Source organism: Chelonoidis abingdonii, chromosome 19 (genome assembly GCF_003597395.2).
Source record: "Chelonoidis abingdonii isolate Lonesome George chromosome 19, CheloAbing_2.0, whole genome shotgun sequence".
NCBI lineage: Eukaryota > Metazoa > Chordata > Testudines > Testudinidae > Chelonoidis > Chelonoidis abingdonii.
In genome coordinates, this window is record NC_133787.1 from 40,180,385 (window position 1) to 40,197,840 (window position 17,456).

The 17,456-nt window shown below is 44.0% G+C and overlaps 1 protein-coding gene across 1 annotated transcript in view; it reads right to left on the reverse strand.

Moving 5' to 3' along the window:
* The window catches only part of FANCA (FA complementation group A), a 92,851-nt gene extending 85,395 nt beyond the window's left edge, over positions 1–7,456 (reverse strand). The window contains 5 exon segments of the mRNA XM_075073850.1: positions 1,591–1,686; positions 2,501–2,643; positions 4,458–4,530; positions 6,273–6,382; positions 7,353–7,456. Of these exon segments, the coding sequence (XP_074929951.1) occupies positions 1,591–1,686; positions 2,501–2,643; positions 4,458–4,530; positions 6,273–6,382; positions 7,353–7,407 (477 nt within the window). The 5' untranslated portion in view covers positions 7,408–7,456.
* Between the last annotated feature and the right edge of the window lie 10,000 nt (positions 7,457–17,456).

Consider the following 17,456-nt stretch of genomic DNA (forward strand, 5'->3'; position numbering starts at 1 on the left):
ATGCTGCCTGTATGTCTGTATCATTTTGTATNCGCTGGCTACAACAGTGCCATGAGAATGCCTGTTCTTGATTTCAGGTGACATTGTAAACAAGAAGCGGGCAGCATTATCTCCTGCAAATGTAAACAAACTTGTTTGCCCAAGCGATCAGCTGAACAAGATGTAGGACTGAGTAGACTTGCAGGCTCTAAAATTGTACACTTTTATTTTTGAAAGCAGTTTTTCTGTACATAATTCTACATTTGTAAGTTCAATTTTCATGATAAAGAGATTGCACTACTGTGCTTCGTATTAGGTGAACTGAAATACTATTTTTGTTTTTTTACAGTGCAAATACTTGTAAACAACAAAATATGAAGTGAGCACTGTACACTTTGTATTCTGAAATCAATATCTGAACATGTAGAAAACATCCAAAAATATTTAAATGGCATTCTATTATTGTTTAATCAAGTGATTAATGGCCATTAATTTTTTTAATCGCTTGACAGCCCTAGTGACAATATAAAACCCAAAGTAGACAGACATTGAGAGTAAATTACCCTTGCCTACAGAGGAGGATTGAAACTTGCAGAGCTGCTGTCTGTGTTGCACATTTTTTGTGGAAAAATAGATCTCACCCTCCAGCGCTATCAATCTAGCATTTTTCACAAACACTAGCATTCACATAAAAAGTAGAATGACAGGTAGTAGCTTACAGTCACTACCACTCTTTGATTCCAAAAGCCAGTCAGCCAATGCTAAATGCTAATGCTCCTTTTTCTCATGGCAAGTGTTGAATGCAGAAGCCAGTCAGGTGGCTTAAAAAAATGGAAACTACATAACTATTTGCATTATAGCTAGTATGTTATTAAACAATCAATAGCATATGAAAAGGAGCATTTACTATTCCAGATATCAGCATGCTTCAGAGGCACTGTGAAGCAGAATGAAAGTAAAGTGCTTTCAAACACCCGGGAAGACTCATTATTAAGAATATAACATGCATGACCAAGAATTTTCTATTGCTTTTAGTTGAACTCTTTACCCAGAAGTCTACTAATGTTCGTCCTCCCCCATCAGAAACGGTCATCGTTTTTTTAAATACTGTCCTACTTTGCAAGTTATCTCCTGTTAACCTGTTGCAGGCACTATCAAACAGCCATTAATATTTGAGGGGTGGGGAAGGGTATCCTTATTGGCTTCCTTCCCCAGTATGTACAGCCCTTTTAGATTAATTCACATAGCTTTAACAGATTTTAGTTTTAAAATATTTTTAATGGAAAACATTTATGCTTTATCACAGTAAGACAGAATTATGCTTTTAAAGCACCAAAATGGCCATGGAGACTCCCAGGGAAATTCAAAATGGCCACCATCCTTCAAGAAGTAGGACCAATAAGCTCCTAAGCATGCTGCTATAGGCCATTAATAGTACTGGAAGGAGGAAATCAGATTACTAGATTTCTGCAGTCTATTTTAGAGTTACCCCTCACTTTCAGGGGATACATAACAGGAGAATTTAATATGCACTACTGGGTTCCACCCAAATAATCAAGATGTTCTGTCCCTACAGAGTGCAGGACCAGCATTTCTCTTCAGAGGTCTTACCTGCATTTTCCAAAGTTCTTGACAGAAGAGCAAACGACAGAAGGCATTGTGCACCAACAAATCCTTGACAGTTTGAAGCAAATAAGACAGTTTCTTCTGGAATGGAAAAAGTTCCCTCTGTAAATATTACATGTAATTATAAAAATATTTTCCTGTTTTTCATTATTTGTTAAATTTTAGTGACTGAATGGCTCAGGGGATGGAGTAGTGAGGAGACAATGAACTTTTCACCTTTGGGTTATGAGTTCAAATGCACCCCACATCAGTAGTGACTGAAATCCCTGTCACATGACAGCTTTTCAACTATTTTTGTTCACCCAGTGATGGCAGCGCAGCGATGTGAATTCATGAATTCAAGCATCAGAAGCGAGAGTCACCCCTATACCACCAGGACCTGATGGCTGTTCAGTGGCCTTGGTGAAGTGAGTTGATAGTCTCAGTACAGCTTCTGGTGTCCACACACACAAGTCAACACAATAATTAGCTACAACTGCAAGCAGGATGCTAAAAATAAAACAACGGACACAATAAAATGAACCCTCTTGGGAAGGACTGGGACATACTAAAGAAAAGTCATATAAAAGAAGCTTGTTCAGCCACTACTCACATTGTACTATCGTTATAGATAAACAGAGCATATCATTTCCAGGGCTGTCAGTTCAGTAGCTTTCATGTTTAGGAAAAGAATGCTCCATTTCTAAGTATGTTACAACATACAGATATGAACCATCAGCTACCTAGTTCCATTACTGGTTTTGTATTTTTTTTTAATCTTTTGGGGACTATATCTACATTTATGGAGGCCAGACAGAGTGAGATTAAAATGTAAAAACAAAAATAACCATTAACAATGCCTTTTCCCTCTCAGTGTTCATCTTTGTGGGCATAAGAGAAAAGATTTTCCTCTTACTCTCTGCTCCAAGTTCAACAATGCAGCTTGGTTGGACTCCCTGGAAATGTTGCAGATTTGGTCAATGTTGGTAGCCGTAGTTTTGGCTGACAAGATTCCTATTGGTACTCCCAGCCTCGAGGCCTGCTCCTGCAGAATGGAGACTAGAACACAAAACGAAGTTAACAGTGTGAGAGGATTCTGGGCTGAGCACTAGACTGGGAACCAACAACTCCCGAGTTGTAATCCTGGCTAACTGTCTCTCCATCTATGGCTTTGGATAAATTGCTTGATCTCCTTCCCTGTCTCATTTTCCCCAATCCACAAAATGGACAGAACAACATCTACCTCAAAAGGGTGTTGTGATGATCCCTTGTTGGTAAAGTGCTCGCTGACTAACAGTATTAGAGCTCGTTTGTCTCTCTGAGGCACAAACTTTGAAAATAATTAAAATATTCAAAAGCCAGGGGACTTTACCTGTCAGTATCTGACAGACTTAAGAAAGGCTACTGTCAGAGTTACAGGGCAAGCCATATCTAGAACAGTTTTTGTCCCTTGAGTGGACCCCTCCATTGACAGGCCTGGCTATCTTCATATCTTTCTAGGATGGAATCATATGATTCCCCTTTGAGACTGGACCTCGGGGTGCTCCTTAAATCAGATTTTCAGAAGTGGTCACTATCTGTGTGTACCTCATTTCCTGGGTTCCCACTTTGAGATCTGGGACCTGATATTCAGAAGTGCAGAGTTCACTCAATTGGAAATGAAGGCAATGGGAGAGGTGCTTGAATACATAAAGTGCAAAATAATGCTAAGTACTCTGAAAAATCACTCTCTCTCAAATTTGGGCACCCAAAATTAGTTCATACTTTTGATCATAATCTCTCTCTGTCTTAGCTTACCATCTGTAAAATCGGATAATACTTATTTCACATGGGGTAATGTGAAAAATAACTAGTTGTTATTTGTGAAGCACTCAGATACTATACTGATGAGTGCCAAAGAAAAAGCCCATGAGGCTAGTAATTCTGTCTTCACAGCAGGATTTGAATAGCATGTCGTAAATAAGGCCTACAATCATAAATTGAACAATGAGGGTAAAACAAAATATTTAATAGCTGCTCAGTAATTGCACACCGTCCATCCTGTGCACTGAATAAGGCAAGGGTTCTGTAGAAAAAATAGTATGTGACAAATACGGCAGTTTCCTGCATTATCTTTGAGAGATCTTATTGAATTAAGTTTAAGTATCTTTTGGTTCCAGTATATTAAATGATTTTTTTATGTATTGCAGGACAGGATTGTGTAATCTCTTGAGGGGGGAAATGTGGCAGATGTGAGGCCTAGGGGTTCAAGGGACTAGATTGAACAATGTGTCAGACAAGAATAGACTCCTGGAACAAGAAGTGTTAAGTGGTTTTCCTTGGGACTATGTAGGGGGAGGTGAATGTAAATTCCCCAATTCTGGTTATGCAAAACCCAACTTTTTGAAACTATGCCCTGAGGCATGGGTGCCTTTGGAAGACCAAGGAGGAGGAATACTGGTGCAGTTGCCCTTGAACTGTGACAGTGATCACATAATTCAAAATCTTATCATAATGCATACGCATGTATCCCTCATTTGTTTCTCCATTCTGACTGTCCCATTTTCACCAAAATCAATAGGTTTCTCCCCTTGACGCCTAGAACATTCCCTGAAATTTTGGAACCAATTAGATGTAATGTTCAAAAGTTATCCTGTAAGACTTTACAAGCTAGGCCAGCAATAGGAAACGTGGCTTGCTGCTGTCCTCATTCTACGCAAAAGAGAACAACTGTGCTCAGTATATATTTGCAACTATATCTCTATTTCAGAGAAGAAAAAACTAGCAGACTGATAGAACAAGAAATTAAGGTCATATGACAAGTAGAAATGCAGTGTGTCAGGCAAACTTAATTTCTCTCTCTCTCGGACAGATACTTCCTCACTCACACTCACCTACAAATGATTCTGAAAAAGCATTTTGAGTCTCTGGACCACTCTGCTCAGTTGATTTACTGGAACCCTCCACCTCGAAACAAAATAAAGTATTTTAAATCTCTGTGTTTACATGTATATAAATATATTACCTTTATATGGCATGTTCCATCTGCAGCATTCTAGAAACCTGAAGCAACTGAAATAAAACTAATATTAAGTAATACAACCTAGCTCTTATATTAGTATTTTTCATCTGTAGATCTCAAAGCACTTTACACAGGTCAGTATCCCCATTTTACAGATGGTGAAACTGAGGCAGGAAAGTAACTTGCCCAAGGTCACCCAATAGGTACATGGCAGAGCAGGAACAGAACCCATGTCTCCTGAATCCTAGTGCTAGCTCCTTCCACTATGCCATATATATTTGGTAAAACACAAAAAAGAGTGTTAGGAACTAGAAAAGTCAGCTTCCTTTTAAGAGGTATTATTCTATAGCACTCCTTAGAAGAAAAAAAAGATCCCAGAGAAAAAATTATAGGAAGTACCTAATCTGCCTATAAAAGTCCTCAAAAGCAAATGCTTTCTCCAGCCTGAGAGTGCAAGATAATGCACAAAGAGTCAAAAACTTGGCATGATGTCCATGTATGTATCTCATACACGTGTATAAAGTCACATTATGGAATCATGGGTGGCTATTAAGAGAAATCTGATAATCTCCCATAAAATTTTTGACTCTGTTCACTATAGACCAGAGGCTTTCAAAGTGTGGGGCGTGCCCCCTTGGGGGCGGGGAGTGAGTGATGAATCATCAGTAACAAGACACACTAAAAGACCAGGGTCAGGATGGGGCTCTGTCTGGTAAGGGAAGTAGATTGGGCTCTGTATAGGCAGTCTTGACTACTGGGACCAGGCTCCCTACCTCTCTTGGTCCCTCACTGCCACAGCCGCCACCAATGGGCAGTTACCCCTCCTCTGCTGCATAGGCCAGCAGGGACTCTGCAAGGAGGGAGCCAAAGGCTGCCCCTTGGGATGACTGACCCCCTGCTGGACAGGGACCCCTCCTGACCCTTCAGCGCAGCCCCTGGGCATATCCACTTCCTCTCTCAGAGGGAGACTGTGCAAAGGAAGTGGACAGTGCCATTTGTCAGAATGGGGCTGTGTCAGTGCATGGCCCAGGACTCAGAGTTCAGACTTTGGCTCCCCGGCTGAGCCCGGCTCTTCAACATGGCCTTGTTTGTTTATTCTGAACAGGATGGGAGCCAGACAAGCAGGAAGCTGGGTCCCAGCAGCTGAGACTGTCCAACTGCTGCAGGGCGAGAAATCTTCTTCAACTGCAACCTGGTGAGTACCCCTCCCTCCCTCCACATCCCCCATGAGTACAGGACACTCTTCCCCCACAGGTACCAAGCATCCCTCCTCCCACCACACTTCTAAGAGGTGGGTATACATGGGACATGAATCTCCAAAGGAGGGGCTCAGGAAAAGTTTGGGAACCTCTGCAATAGACAAAGCCAGTTCTGATCCCAACAAAGAAGATGGTAATTTACCACCATATTTCAAATCTGAATTTGCTCTATATAACCCTAACTCCATTTTTAGGCCACGGTAATAAAGAAAGAATGAATATAAATCTCATTTCTAAAAGGAAAGCCACTTGTCTTTGAGTTTTCTTTTACAGCTGTTTCCCACCTGTTCACTTACTGAAGATATTCTGCTTACAGGACATGCACCTTAGACCTATATCAGAAAGACTTGTCTGGAGACCATACTTCAGCAGGGTTCTAGGAAAACCCAGGATATGACTGGAAAGTTCAAAACTGCCAGCTGTCTTACCTCCAACAAGAGGTCATTCAAGTTCTGATGGCAACTCAGAAGGTGAACAGCTGCTTTCTGAAGCTCCTGTCCACTTTCAAATGTGCATTTCTGTTTCTTGACTCTTCCTGCTAAGAAATTTAAAAAGAAAATTAAGTTAAAGGTTTACTTAATGGCCTGTTTTCTGCTGTTTGATTTCTAGACTGCATGAATTTTGTGCTCATGAAAAGGAATGCTTGACGTTGGCAAGAGCCAGACATAATGTGGGCTAATGCTACACAGCTCTAGCAAAGTCTGCCTTCTGATCCCCAAGGCTTCTCCTTAATCCAGACCAGATCACTTTACAGAGAAACTGCCAACTGTGCCAAAAGAGAGACAAAGACAAGGAACACAAGATGATTGTTTTTTAAATGAGACTGGCTGTTCCACATGCTGCAAAAACACCATTTGCACTAACTCTAGCAAGGCTGAAACTGACAGTTTTAGGGTTACTTTGAATTGAATCTCAAAACGTATCAAGCACCAGGACAGATATTTGAAATGGGGCGGGGGTGATGTGGTTACCCTGCTTGGTACGTGCGAAGAAGGGGGCAGCAGCATCCTGCACAGTCTGGGGAGATGGGGCTGGCAAAGGCCGCAGAAGAGGGAGGTGTGACAGTCAAGGCAAGGGGGGAAAAGAGTTCGGACAAGATGGATCTCAGTGACCAACACCTGCGAGGCAAAGCGAGTCCGCGTTACAAACACGGGGGACGCGGAGGGAGGAACATCCCCCGCCTCGCTTCGGTTTCAAGCCCGGTAAAGCCGCCGTATGACACACAAATCGGCTTCACGTCACCCAGCTGCTCCTGCAGCAAATCAAGCGCGCGGGGGCTCTGGACCTGCCCCACCCCGGGGTGGGAATGTGGCCCCGCTCCCCGCTCCCCTGCCTCACCCCGGGCGGGGCCGGTCACCTCGGGGCACGGCGCTTTGCAGAGCGGGGCTGCAGCTGCTGCTGCCGCGGGCCACCGGCTCGGGCGCCCGCTGCGCCAGGGAGAGGCGCTGCCAGAGCCGGCCGCCTCCGGGGCAGCCCGTGTGCGTTGACGGCCCCTGGCGGTCACCTACCCAGCAGCTCGGAGAGAGCCTGGCTCCCGCTCCGCCCGCCCGGGCAGGCGGCCATCCCCGCTAGGCCGAGCGCCTCAACCGCCTTCTCCTCAGCGACGGCGCCGGGTCCGGCAACCGCCACTGTGGAACCGACCAGCCCGCCCTGCGCTCCCATTGGCTACGGCGCCCAGAAGTCGTCACCAGACATTGGCTAAAGGGCTCCGTCTGACTCCTCCTACTGACTTTTCGTGACCGCCATCTTGATAGTGGCAGTAATTGACATGGAGTCCGCCATCTTGGTAGTGGCAACAGGCTAGCTATCCCTTTTCCTTGGTCCAGCCATTTTTGAAGAGACTCCTCGTTTGTGGTGGGGTTGGAGTTTAGGAGCCAGGCCCACAGGGCCCGGTGTAGCTTGGTGAGGTGGACCAACTTCTGTTGGTGAAAGAAATGAGCTTTGTAGCTACCCAGAGCTTGTCCTGCTACCTGTCTCTGCTCTGGAGCCTGCATCTTCTTGAAATAAAATCTTATACTCTAGGACTCAAACACTTCAGTTCCCCAGTCAGGAGGTGATAAGGTTGTCACTGCACAGTGCTTTGGTTTTCTGGGAACAGAAAGTTTTTATAGAGATTTCATTTCAGGGGTCAGGAAAAATCCCATTTTAAAGTGGGTTTTTTTGTTTGTGTTAAGTGTCTGTTAGCAATACGATCCCACAGAGGGACGTACAGCATGAGGTGTAATAATTCATTCAGCAGCACAAGTGCAGTAAATACCAAGTAAATTAACATTCATGGGATATTTAACATGCAGCAACAACCTTTTTTCTTTTTCCAAAAATGGATTGCGAAAATGGCCTTTTGGATTTGATTGTGAGGCATTTATTCTTCTTCTTGTTCCCCTAGCATCTTACTCAGCAATCCTTAAGACTGCTGTGTGCAGGAGAAAACCCTTTATGATCCTACTCAATTTGAAGACAAGGCTCATGGTTTAATATCTGGAATATAAGTAAACTCCTTAGAGGGTCTTACTTTACGTTTTCTACAGCACCGTGTATGCAGAAGATGCTTGATAAGTTATAACACTGTGCAGTTACTCTGTTGTCTATGGGCCTGGTAGGAAAGAACTAGATTATAATGTCCAGAATGCCTGTCTAAATGTTCATCATCCTTGTGAGTGGCATACTGGTCCATTTAGACTCTGAAGCTGGTTAGCTGGGGATTGAGTTGTTTAAAATAATAACCTTCCTGAGACTGTGGTGAGGTTCAGTCTGGAGTTGAAAGTGAAATGAGTTTGTTGGACTCAGCCAGGGCCGGCTCCAGACACCAGCTTAGCAAGCAGGTGCTTGGGGCGGCCACTCCGGAGAGGGGCGGCATGTCCAGGTTTTCGGTGGCAATTCGGCAGAGGGTCCCTTGCTCCCACTCGGAGCGAAGGACCTCCCGCTGAATTGCCACAGATCACAATCGCGGCTTTTTTTTTTTTTGCTGCTTAAAGCAGCAAAACCTCTGGAGCCGGCCCTGGACTCAGCTCACTGACAAAGGCCTCAAGTTTGTAGAATTCCATGTTTCCGTGTAACACAGTATACAAGGATGGAGAGTGTTCTTCAGCAGGAGAGTCCAAGAGTTTGGGACTCGGGGCATGTGCAGTGAGGCGTAGGAATAGCTGACTAGATTTTCAACTCAGGAAACCTGAGTTAAAAAGTTAAAATAAGTTTGGCCTCAGCATTTTGTACACAATCACAAAAACACTTTAGTCTGGGGCAACTGGTATTTTTTATTCAGAAATGGCTCAAGATTGCAAGAGCAGGGGGTGCCACAGGCCAGGGTGGAAGTATCTTAGCAAGGCTGCATGGGTAGCCGAGACTGGCATAGTGAGGAGTGCTAGTCTGAGGTGCATTGGCTGAGCTATGTTGACTGAGCTTTATATGTGTCTCGGCATAATCCTGTCAGGCCACCTAAATTCACATGCCCTTAAGGGAGTCAGTTCCAAACAGGGGTAGGATTGAGTGGGAATTTAAAGCATGAAATAATTGATGAGCTTTACTACTAATGCTGCCATTCTTGTTTCCTGAACATTGGATCAGAGACGTGCAATAAGTATGTCTTGGGGCCTGCATGGAGCCCTGTTGACTTAATTGGGCTATGTTCGAGACACAGGTCCACCTGCATGTAACTGTCTGTAAAACTGTGGCCTCCAGGTGGCTGGTTAAAGTCATTTATTGAGTCAGGTTTGGGTTCTTGTTTTTTTTAAATCCAACACTCCATTACCAAGAAATATTTTTAAAAGCCACTATTTTGGGTGGGACACATAAGAACAGAGTGGGTGTGTGCACCTTCTGCTGATTCAGCAACAGTAGCTAACTAATCAGCACTGTTCTCAGTGCTGCGCAGGTACCGGAAACTCTGATATTGGTGCATCTGCGGATAAGTAAATAAAAAATGTGCTAGAAAAAGAGCAAAATGCTGTGTTTGCTAAAGGCAGACTAAGGTCTTCAGAGAAAGATATTTCATCTTCATGTCTAAAAATGTTTTACAAATAATGAAGAGGTTTTTTTAAGTAAACCAGGAAAAGAGTAATCTCTGAGAGAGAGCTCGGGTTGCAGTGGGGAGCAAACTGGAGCTCAGTTTGCAATCTGATATGGCAGCAAACGAGGCTGGTGCAATTTTGGACCACCTCTACAAAGACATTACGACATGGAACAGTCCATCTATAATCCCTCTCTGTATGACTATGGTGAGATGGCAAGTGGAATATTGAGTCAAATTCAGGGGTCACTACAAGAAAAATGTAGAAAAAACTGGAGGAAAATTAGAGAGAACAAAACAAATGATGGAGAGGTGGGCAGGACTGACTTATGCAGACAGAATCAAGTATCTATATTTGCATAGAGTGGCTAAATAACAATAGCTAAGGTAGGATATAACTATCTGACAGATGTAAATATGAAGGGAGGGAAGGAATTCTTTAGCACGGTACAAAGAGACAAAGCAAGCTGTATGAGATTAAATTAAGGGAAGGATAATTTAGGCTGAATATCAGGGAAAATCATCCTGTCTGTGAGGTCATTAATGGCTACATTAATGCAAAACCTGAGTAGCTGCATTTGATACAGGGTCCCTCCGTAGAAGTTTGGGAGATAAGGAACCTTTCCCAGGCCACAGTTCTCTGTTCCTCGGTCCCAGTTCTGCTGGGGCAATTGCTAACCGCTCTGTGTACCTCTAACACATCGCTTGAACCATGCTGCATGGGGACAGGCAGGGAGCATGCACAGAGATTGCAGACCCCTTGTGGAACATCCCCAAATTCTGTCTCCACCCGCTGGCTGCAGAATTGTGCTGCATCTGGGACCATCTACAGCTATGTTGGAGGGGGCAGGATTTTCTCCTATGACTGTGGAATAGTTTCCCTAGGGAAGTGGCAGAGACTTAAAACTAGACTGGAGAAATCACTAGAAAATATACTGTAGGGAACAGTTCTGCATTGGCCAGGACAGGAGGCTGGATTGCCTGGGACCCCAGGGCTAATTTCCCTGTTTAATGTTTATGATTCTGTGGCAGATATCGCTGCACCAATAGTCTACATTTAGCCGGTTGCCAGTGTAAGTGCCTGACATTTGTACTACTTTTATACTTCATAAGTTGAAGCCATTTCCCCTCATCCTGTCACTCTAAGAATAGATTTCTCTATTTTTAATATTACTGACAGGTTTCCACAGCCTCACTGGCTTACTAGGTTGCAATTAGCACTGCTGGCTATATTTAATCTGGTGCACTATTTGCGAGGCACCCTGAGTTAATGCAATCTGTTCAGAGGATGAGTTTTAATTAAAATATTAATGAAAAGGAATCTAGAAAGGAAATGGGACTTCTTTTTTTATGTTCTGCAAATTAAATATCTTGGCTTTTCACCCCCGTATGAAATTTGCCTCAGTTAGTGTGACTCTTAAATCATTTTATTATCATTGGTGGAAATTTAGAAACCAGCCTTTCTACATGTGGGCAGCAAGACCTGATTCTCCTTTCACTTAGACCACTATAAATCAGAAGCACAGAAGTCAGTGGAGTCATCCCGATGTAATGCTGGTGTGAGAGGAGACTCCAGCCCTAAGCCTGTACCATGTGTCCTGCCCCTATAAAAAGGAAGACAACAAAGCTCTAATGGTAACAATTCCTTGAGTCTACTGCAGAGTGATATTCTCTGGGCCTGATTTTGCCCTGCCTTGTACCTTGTCTAGTCATTTACACCTCAGCCCTTATGAAACACTGCTGCACATTATGGGCTGCAGAACACACTGTCTGGCCCTCTGCTGTGATTAACCATTTTACATCCTACCTCATTTACATGAGAGACAATCATTCAGGAGCCTACTTGTCCTCCTCTATCAGGAGACTGTGTACTCCAGGTGCAGCAAAACGTCTTAACTGACACATGTCGATGGAAACAAATGTCCTAGTTGAAGGGACTTGGTCAGATTGGTTGATTAGGGCTCAATATTTGGGTTTGTAGTGTAACCCTTCTGCCCCTCTGAGGTGGCAGCAACAAGGGCCGGGTTCCGTATCCAGGGGTTCCGTTTCAGTAACACAATGCATAACCGGCTAGAGCCGCCACCCAGTGACCTGGGACACTTACATACCACACCCCCCTGGGCACCTCTAGGAGGCAATACTTCCCCTCTCACAAGCACGGAGTCTGAGTGTAGCAAAATCTTTTCAATGTGCATCCCATTGGAGAAACACCACAAACAGGGTTAGAACACAAACCATACAACAAAACCCACCTCCAAGGATGTTTGCAATGTCTCTTTCCCCTTAGGGTCTTAAGTCCAATCACCCAAAGTCCAACAACCCAAAAGTCTCTGGTCAGTGCCACCCCAGAATTCAAGAGTTTATCTGTAGAGTTTTACCCCCCCAGCCTGGGTGGAAATGGGGGCGGGGGTCCACACAGGGTGTTAAGGGGCACCTTACATGGGCCAGGGCCAACTGCTCCACCTGTCCGTGAAGTTCTGCTGCAGCCTTCACTACGACCAGCTCCACCACACCAGCAAACTGCTTTGCTCCAACACACTGCAACTGCTCTGCCCTGCCAGCTACTTAACAATAGGTCTTCAGACTCCCTACTAGTTAACACAGCACTCAGTGATTTCAGCTCTTAGTAGGGGAGCCCTGGTGCACCATTAGTCCAACATGAATTCAGCTCAGCAGTCTCTAGATAGACTCCTAATAGAATCAAAATTAGCTCTTACTCTTTTAACAGTAGAGAAAGAAGAATGTGCAATTGGTGTTCTAGGCCCTCAAAACGGGCCTATAGCATCAGGTACACACACCAGTCCCCAACCTCTTTCCCTTCATGGGGTTTTGGAACCCATGTCCCATGTTTAGCAAGTACCACCCAACTGAGGTTGAGTCATTTCTGTCACAAAGCAGTCCCACAGCTCCCCATTCACACAATCAGCGTGACAAACTTTTTTTTTATCCTCCTGCCCCAATAACAAAGAAATTGGGGATTCCAGAGCTGTAAAAATCACCATCCCAAGCTGCTGTGGGGTTATGCTAAGTGGGGGGTGGATGCCACTGGAAATTCTTAAAATTCTTTCCACGCTCTCTACAATTCACCACCAGATGTCAGGGTAGCTCGTCCTGACTCTGCTTACAGTAGAACTGCAAAGTCTGGCTATAGAGACATAGTTAGTACAGGAGTGCGACTGTGAGCATGATCTCGTGTTGCTCTCTAGGGCCCATAGAAGCTGTTATTCTTATCCACTCAGGGAGATTTCACTTAACTCCAGTGCTGGATCTGGCTCCCTGGGTGGGTATGTTTATATGGTACTGTAATGGCATCCATTGCTTTGCTACAGTGTTGTCCTTGTTCTTCTTTTAACTGAAAATAGAAGTAGTTTGATTTTAAAGGAATAACTTGCCTTGCCGTGTCTGCAGGTGAACTCTAATGCAAGGGAACCAGGGTGAAACTGTCTCTAAATGAAAGAAAAATTGATTTCTGTAGTCTAGTTTCTTTGTCAAATTCAATTAAGTGCAAAACTAAACAAGCAGCAGAAATGAAAAGTACACCAGATTTGTAAAATATTTTCAGTTTTAATGATCTCAGGTGTATTAGTAACACTGGTAAGGATATCTGAATATATGAATTTTAACCAGAAAGAGTCCCTTTGTGTGAGTTTCTTTCAGGAATAACCTGTGCTTGAAGATATTCACTCTTATTTCATTAATTTATTTTAAAATAAACAATATAGAAAGCATTCAACTTCTTGCAAAACTACTTTTGTCTAATGGTGAGAGCAGGGACTGAATGGGAGTCAGGATTCCTGGGTTCTATTCATGGCTGCTACAGTCTTACTGTAATCGATACAACCTTTCAGTTCCATAGTTTCTCAATTTGTAAAATGACTAGAATACGATGTACCTACCTCACGGGGGTGCTGTGAGCATAAATGTAATGTCTGTACTGTGCTTTGAGATCCTGAGATGGAAGGCTTTGTGGCATGATAATAATACTTCACACCCACATAGCACTTTGACTTTTTCCTCATCTCTCCTTTTTCCTTTTATTTTTGCTTTAGAATCTGCCTACTCACATATACACACCTTGAATTATTTGTTAGGATATCAAGAGGGGAGATTTAATTATACCTTGATTGTGTTTTAATTATGGTATTACTCCATTGTAACTCAAGGTCTTGCTATTAATTCTGTGGGGTTTGGTGTGAGGTGAGAGTGTCTCCTTGTGGAGTCCCCATGCTTTTCCTGCCACATAGCTCTGATGGTGCCTTACGGCTATTTCTGGAGGGCACTGGCAGGCAAGTGTGAGAACAAAACTGAAAGCAGGAAATGCCTGCAGCCTTCCACTCTTCCCTCATTCACATTCCCGTCTGTTCTGCAAAGGGCAACTTGCTCAGAGTTCACCTTCTAAGGTCATTTCTGAAACAACCAATCAAGAAAGTTATTTACAACTTAAACATGACTCCAAACATGATTCATCTATGAAGCAGCCAGGACCCAGATCTGAGCTTCACAGCTGACCCCTGTCTATATTGGAATGAATAGGACTAAGGACAGTACAAGAAGCAATGGGTTTAAACTGCAGCCAGGGTGGTTTAGGTTGGACATTAGGAAAAACTTCCTAACTGTCAGGGTGGTTAAGCACTGGAATAAATTGCCAAGGGAGGTTGTAGAATCTGCATCATTGGGGACTTTTAAGAACAGGTTAGACAAGCACCTGTCGGGGATGGTCTCATTATTACTTCTATGTGTGCTGAGCTGTCCTTGCCTCTGGTAGGGTTTTGTTGGTTCTCGCCTTGCCATGCTCCAGTCCATCCATCAGCTTTCTCACCCACCATTTCAATTATGTTTGCCTCCCTCCTCCTTTTGAGTTGCTTTTCTGGCTCTTCATTATACTATGCATCAAATTCAAACTCTGTGCTTTCAAGTCCCTGCCCCATGCAGTCTCTGCCTGTGGCTCTGACCTGGTCTCCTTTCATGTCTCCCAGAGCACATGCCCCATTCCATTCTGGATGTCAGACTCAATCCCCCTTTCATCTCCCTCCCTCACAAATTTCTTTGTGCCATTTCCCACCCGCCCCCTTCTGCTTGGAACAACCCTCTCAAATCTCAGAGGGGTAGCCGTGTTAGTCTGGATCTGTAAAAGCAGCAGAGAATCCTGTGGCACCTTATAGACTAAGAGACATTTTGGAGCGTGAGCTTTCGTGGGTGAATACCCACTTCGTCAGACGCAGTGGTATTCACCCACGAAAGCTCACGCTCCAAAACGTCTGTTAGTCTATAAGGTGCCACAGGATTCTCTGCTCCTCTCAAATCTGTTCACCACCTCTTCACCAGTGCATTGCTCTAGTAAATCCTAAAGCCCCATGTCTGCAACAGTGCCTACACAAGTGAATTTTTATGCTAAAAAGTGGAGCTACCAAGAGGCTTGACTCCCAAAAGTGAGTAATCAATTACTTCTCTCTCCTTCATCCAGGCTCTCTTACACACCTTCCCCTTTCACCTAGGTGCATGCTTTATTGTCTCTAATCACTCCAGTCCAGCAATAAGACTGCACGCTCTTCAGAGTAGGGACCTTTTTTTTAGAAGCAGCTAGCACATTTGCAGGTGCTATAAAGTAATTAACAATTATTATAGTAACCAAAATCACAGATCTAAACTCAACCCCATCTCTAGAAAACAACAGAGAGAGGGAGGTAGGAAAAGGATGAACTCTATTCGGTACTGAAGGCACCAGCTCTGGGGGATGCTGGCCAATTAGAGCAAAATGGAAACTTCCTACAAAATGTTGCTTGTACAGATCCCTGTGCTGCCCTGTATCGTTTTGCAGTTTGGTCCTGAGGAGCCTCTGGCAGCCATCCTGCTGAGTGACCCACGTGCCCAATTAATCCTCCATTCAGTGGGCCAAATCCAGTCCTGTTGTAAGCAGCTGCAGCTCTAGATGGAATTGCTCCCCACTACACCAAGGCTGAATTTGGCCCACTGAGTTTAACAGACTCATTGGAACCAAAGACCTGCAGAGCCATCCAAACATCTTTGGGTTGTCAGAGCAGTGCAGGAACGGGTAAGCAGGCGTTTGGGTTCACGCAGGCTCTCTCTGGTGCAGTAAATATGGAGTTCATTCTTGCATGTAGCAGGTAGCTGATCTAAAATGACTTGTTGTTCTTTAAATATCACCCCAGAGAGGTGATTGGAGCTGGATGGTCCAGTGGAAGGGAACTTGCCCAAGACTTGGGAGACCCGCGTTCAACTGCCTGCTCTGCCATAGACTTCCTGTGTGACCTTGTACAGGCCACTAGCCTCTCTGAGTCTTGGTTTCCATCTGTAAAATGGAGGTAAATATCATCCCAATATCGCAGGGGTGCTGTGAGACTAAAGAATGTGAGGTGCTTGGATATCACAGTAATAGGGGCCATATAAGTACCTGAGAGAAAGCAGCTGTATGCTGGACAAAATCATGGTGGAGTCACAGTCTCCTTTTCTTCTTTGGTTCTCTTTTTAAACTCAGTCCTTCTTTAAGGTTATGAAACCTGAATCTTCACCTCAAGGTAAGAGAGGGAGGGGTGTGTGTGGGGGGAAGCCTATAACCCTCATCATATGTGCTTCACCAGCCTGATAATATGCATGGTTCTGTTGCTGTAGCCCTCATGTGCCCTTCTTCCTACCCCACTGCGGTGTTTGTCACGATCCCTTGTTACTTAACTTCGGATTGTAATTTAAGTTGTAAACTTTGGGGCAGAGACATTGGGCCACATTCTCTTTCCACTTACATTAGTGTCCAGATTAACTCCATTATACTCTGGATGCAAACTGGTGTAAACGAGAGCAGAATTTGACCCTGTTGTCTTTTGTCTGTAAAACCCCATGCCCATTTATGGCCCTGTGGAAAGAATAGACAATATTAATTTGCTCAGTGGCAACGGTGTGGCAGAAGTGTACAAAGAGTCCCCACTGAGCACAGAAACTTTGGGTGGGTATTTTGTATGTAAACATGGTGACAAATTTTCTGTTCCCCACACCCACAAAGCCACATTTGATTTAGCGACTGTGTTGTGCATTTATTCATTCCTTAGAGCAGTGTAATACATCAGGAGCACGTTGGAGAACCACAAAGGGATTCAGTTACCAGAAAAAAGCACTAACTGGGGCAGGGGAGAGGGAAATAAACTGACCTTGATCCAAGGCATTTTTTGGGGGCAGTTAATAATCAGATGGGATTACTGGCTCTTGTTTCTCCCTGGGCTGCCTACAATATCCCTCAGGCCCTGATCGCTAATGTTTAGATTTGAATAATCCCATGCATAAATTGAATCTATGGATAATCCCATATTCTTCTCATTTCTGAATTCCAGTGTTATGAAGTAAGTTTGCGTGGACAGCAAGATTCCTCAAACAGGAGCCTCTCTCCTACCTTGCTCTATTCTCTTCCTTCTCCAAAACAAACATGATGTGTCTGTGCTATAAACACTATCCAAAAGTATTTGTTGCTGATATCCCCAGACCATCTCTAGTCAATATTCAGGTCCCTTGTAATAGAGAGGACAAGTATTTGTGTACCTGCTCCCTCATCATTCATTCATTAGAAATCTTGGCCTGCACGCAGGATCAGTAGCTAGTT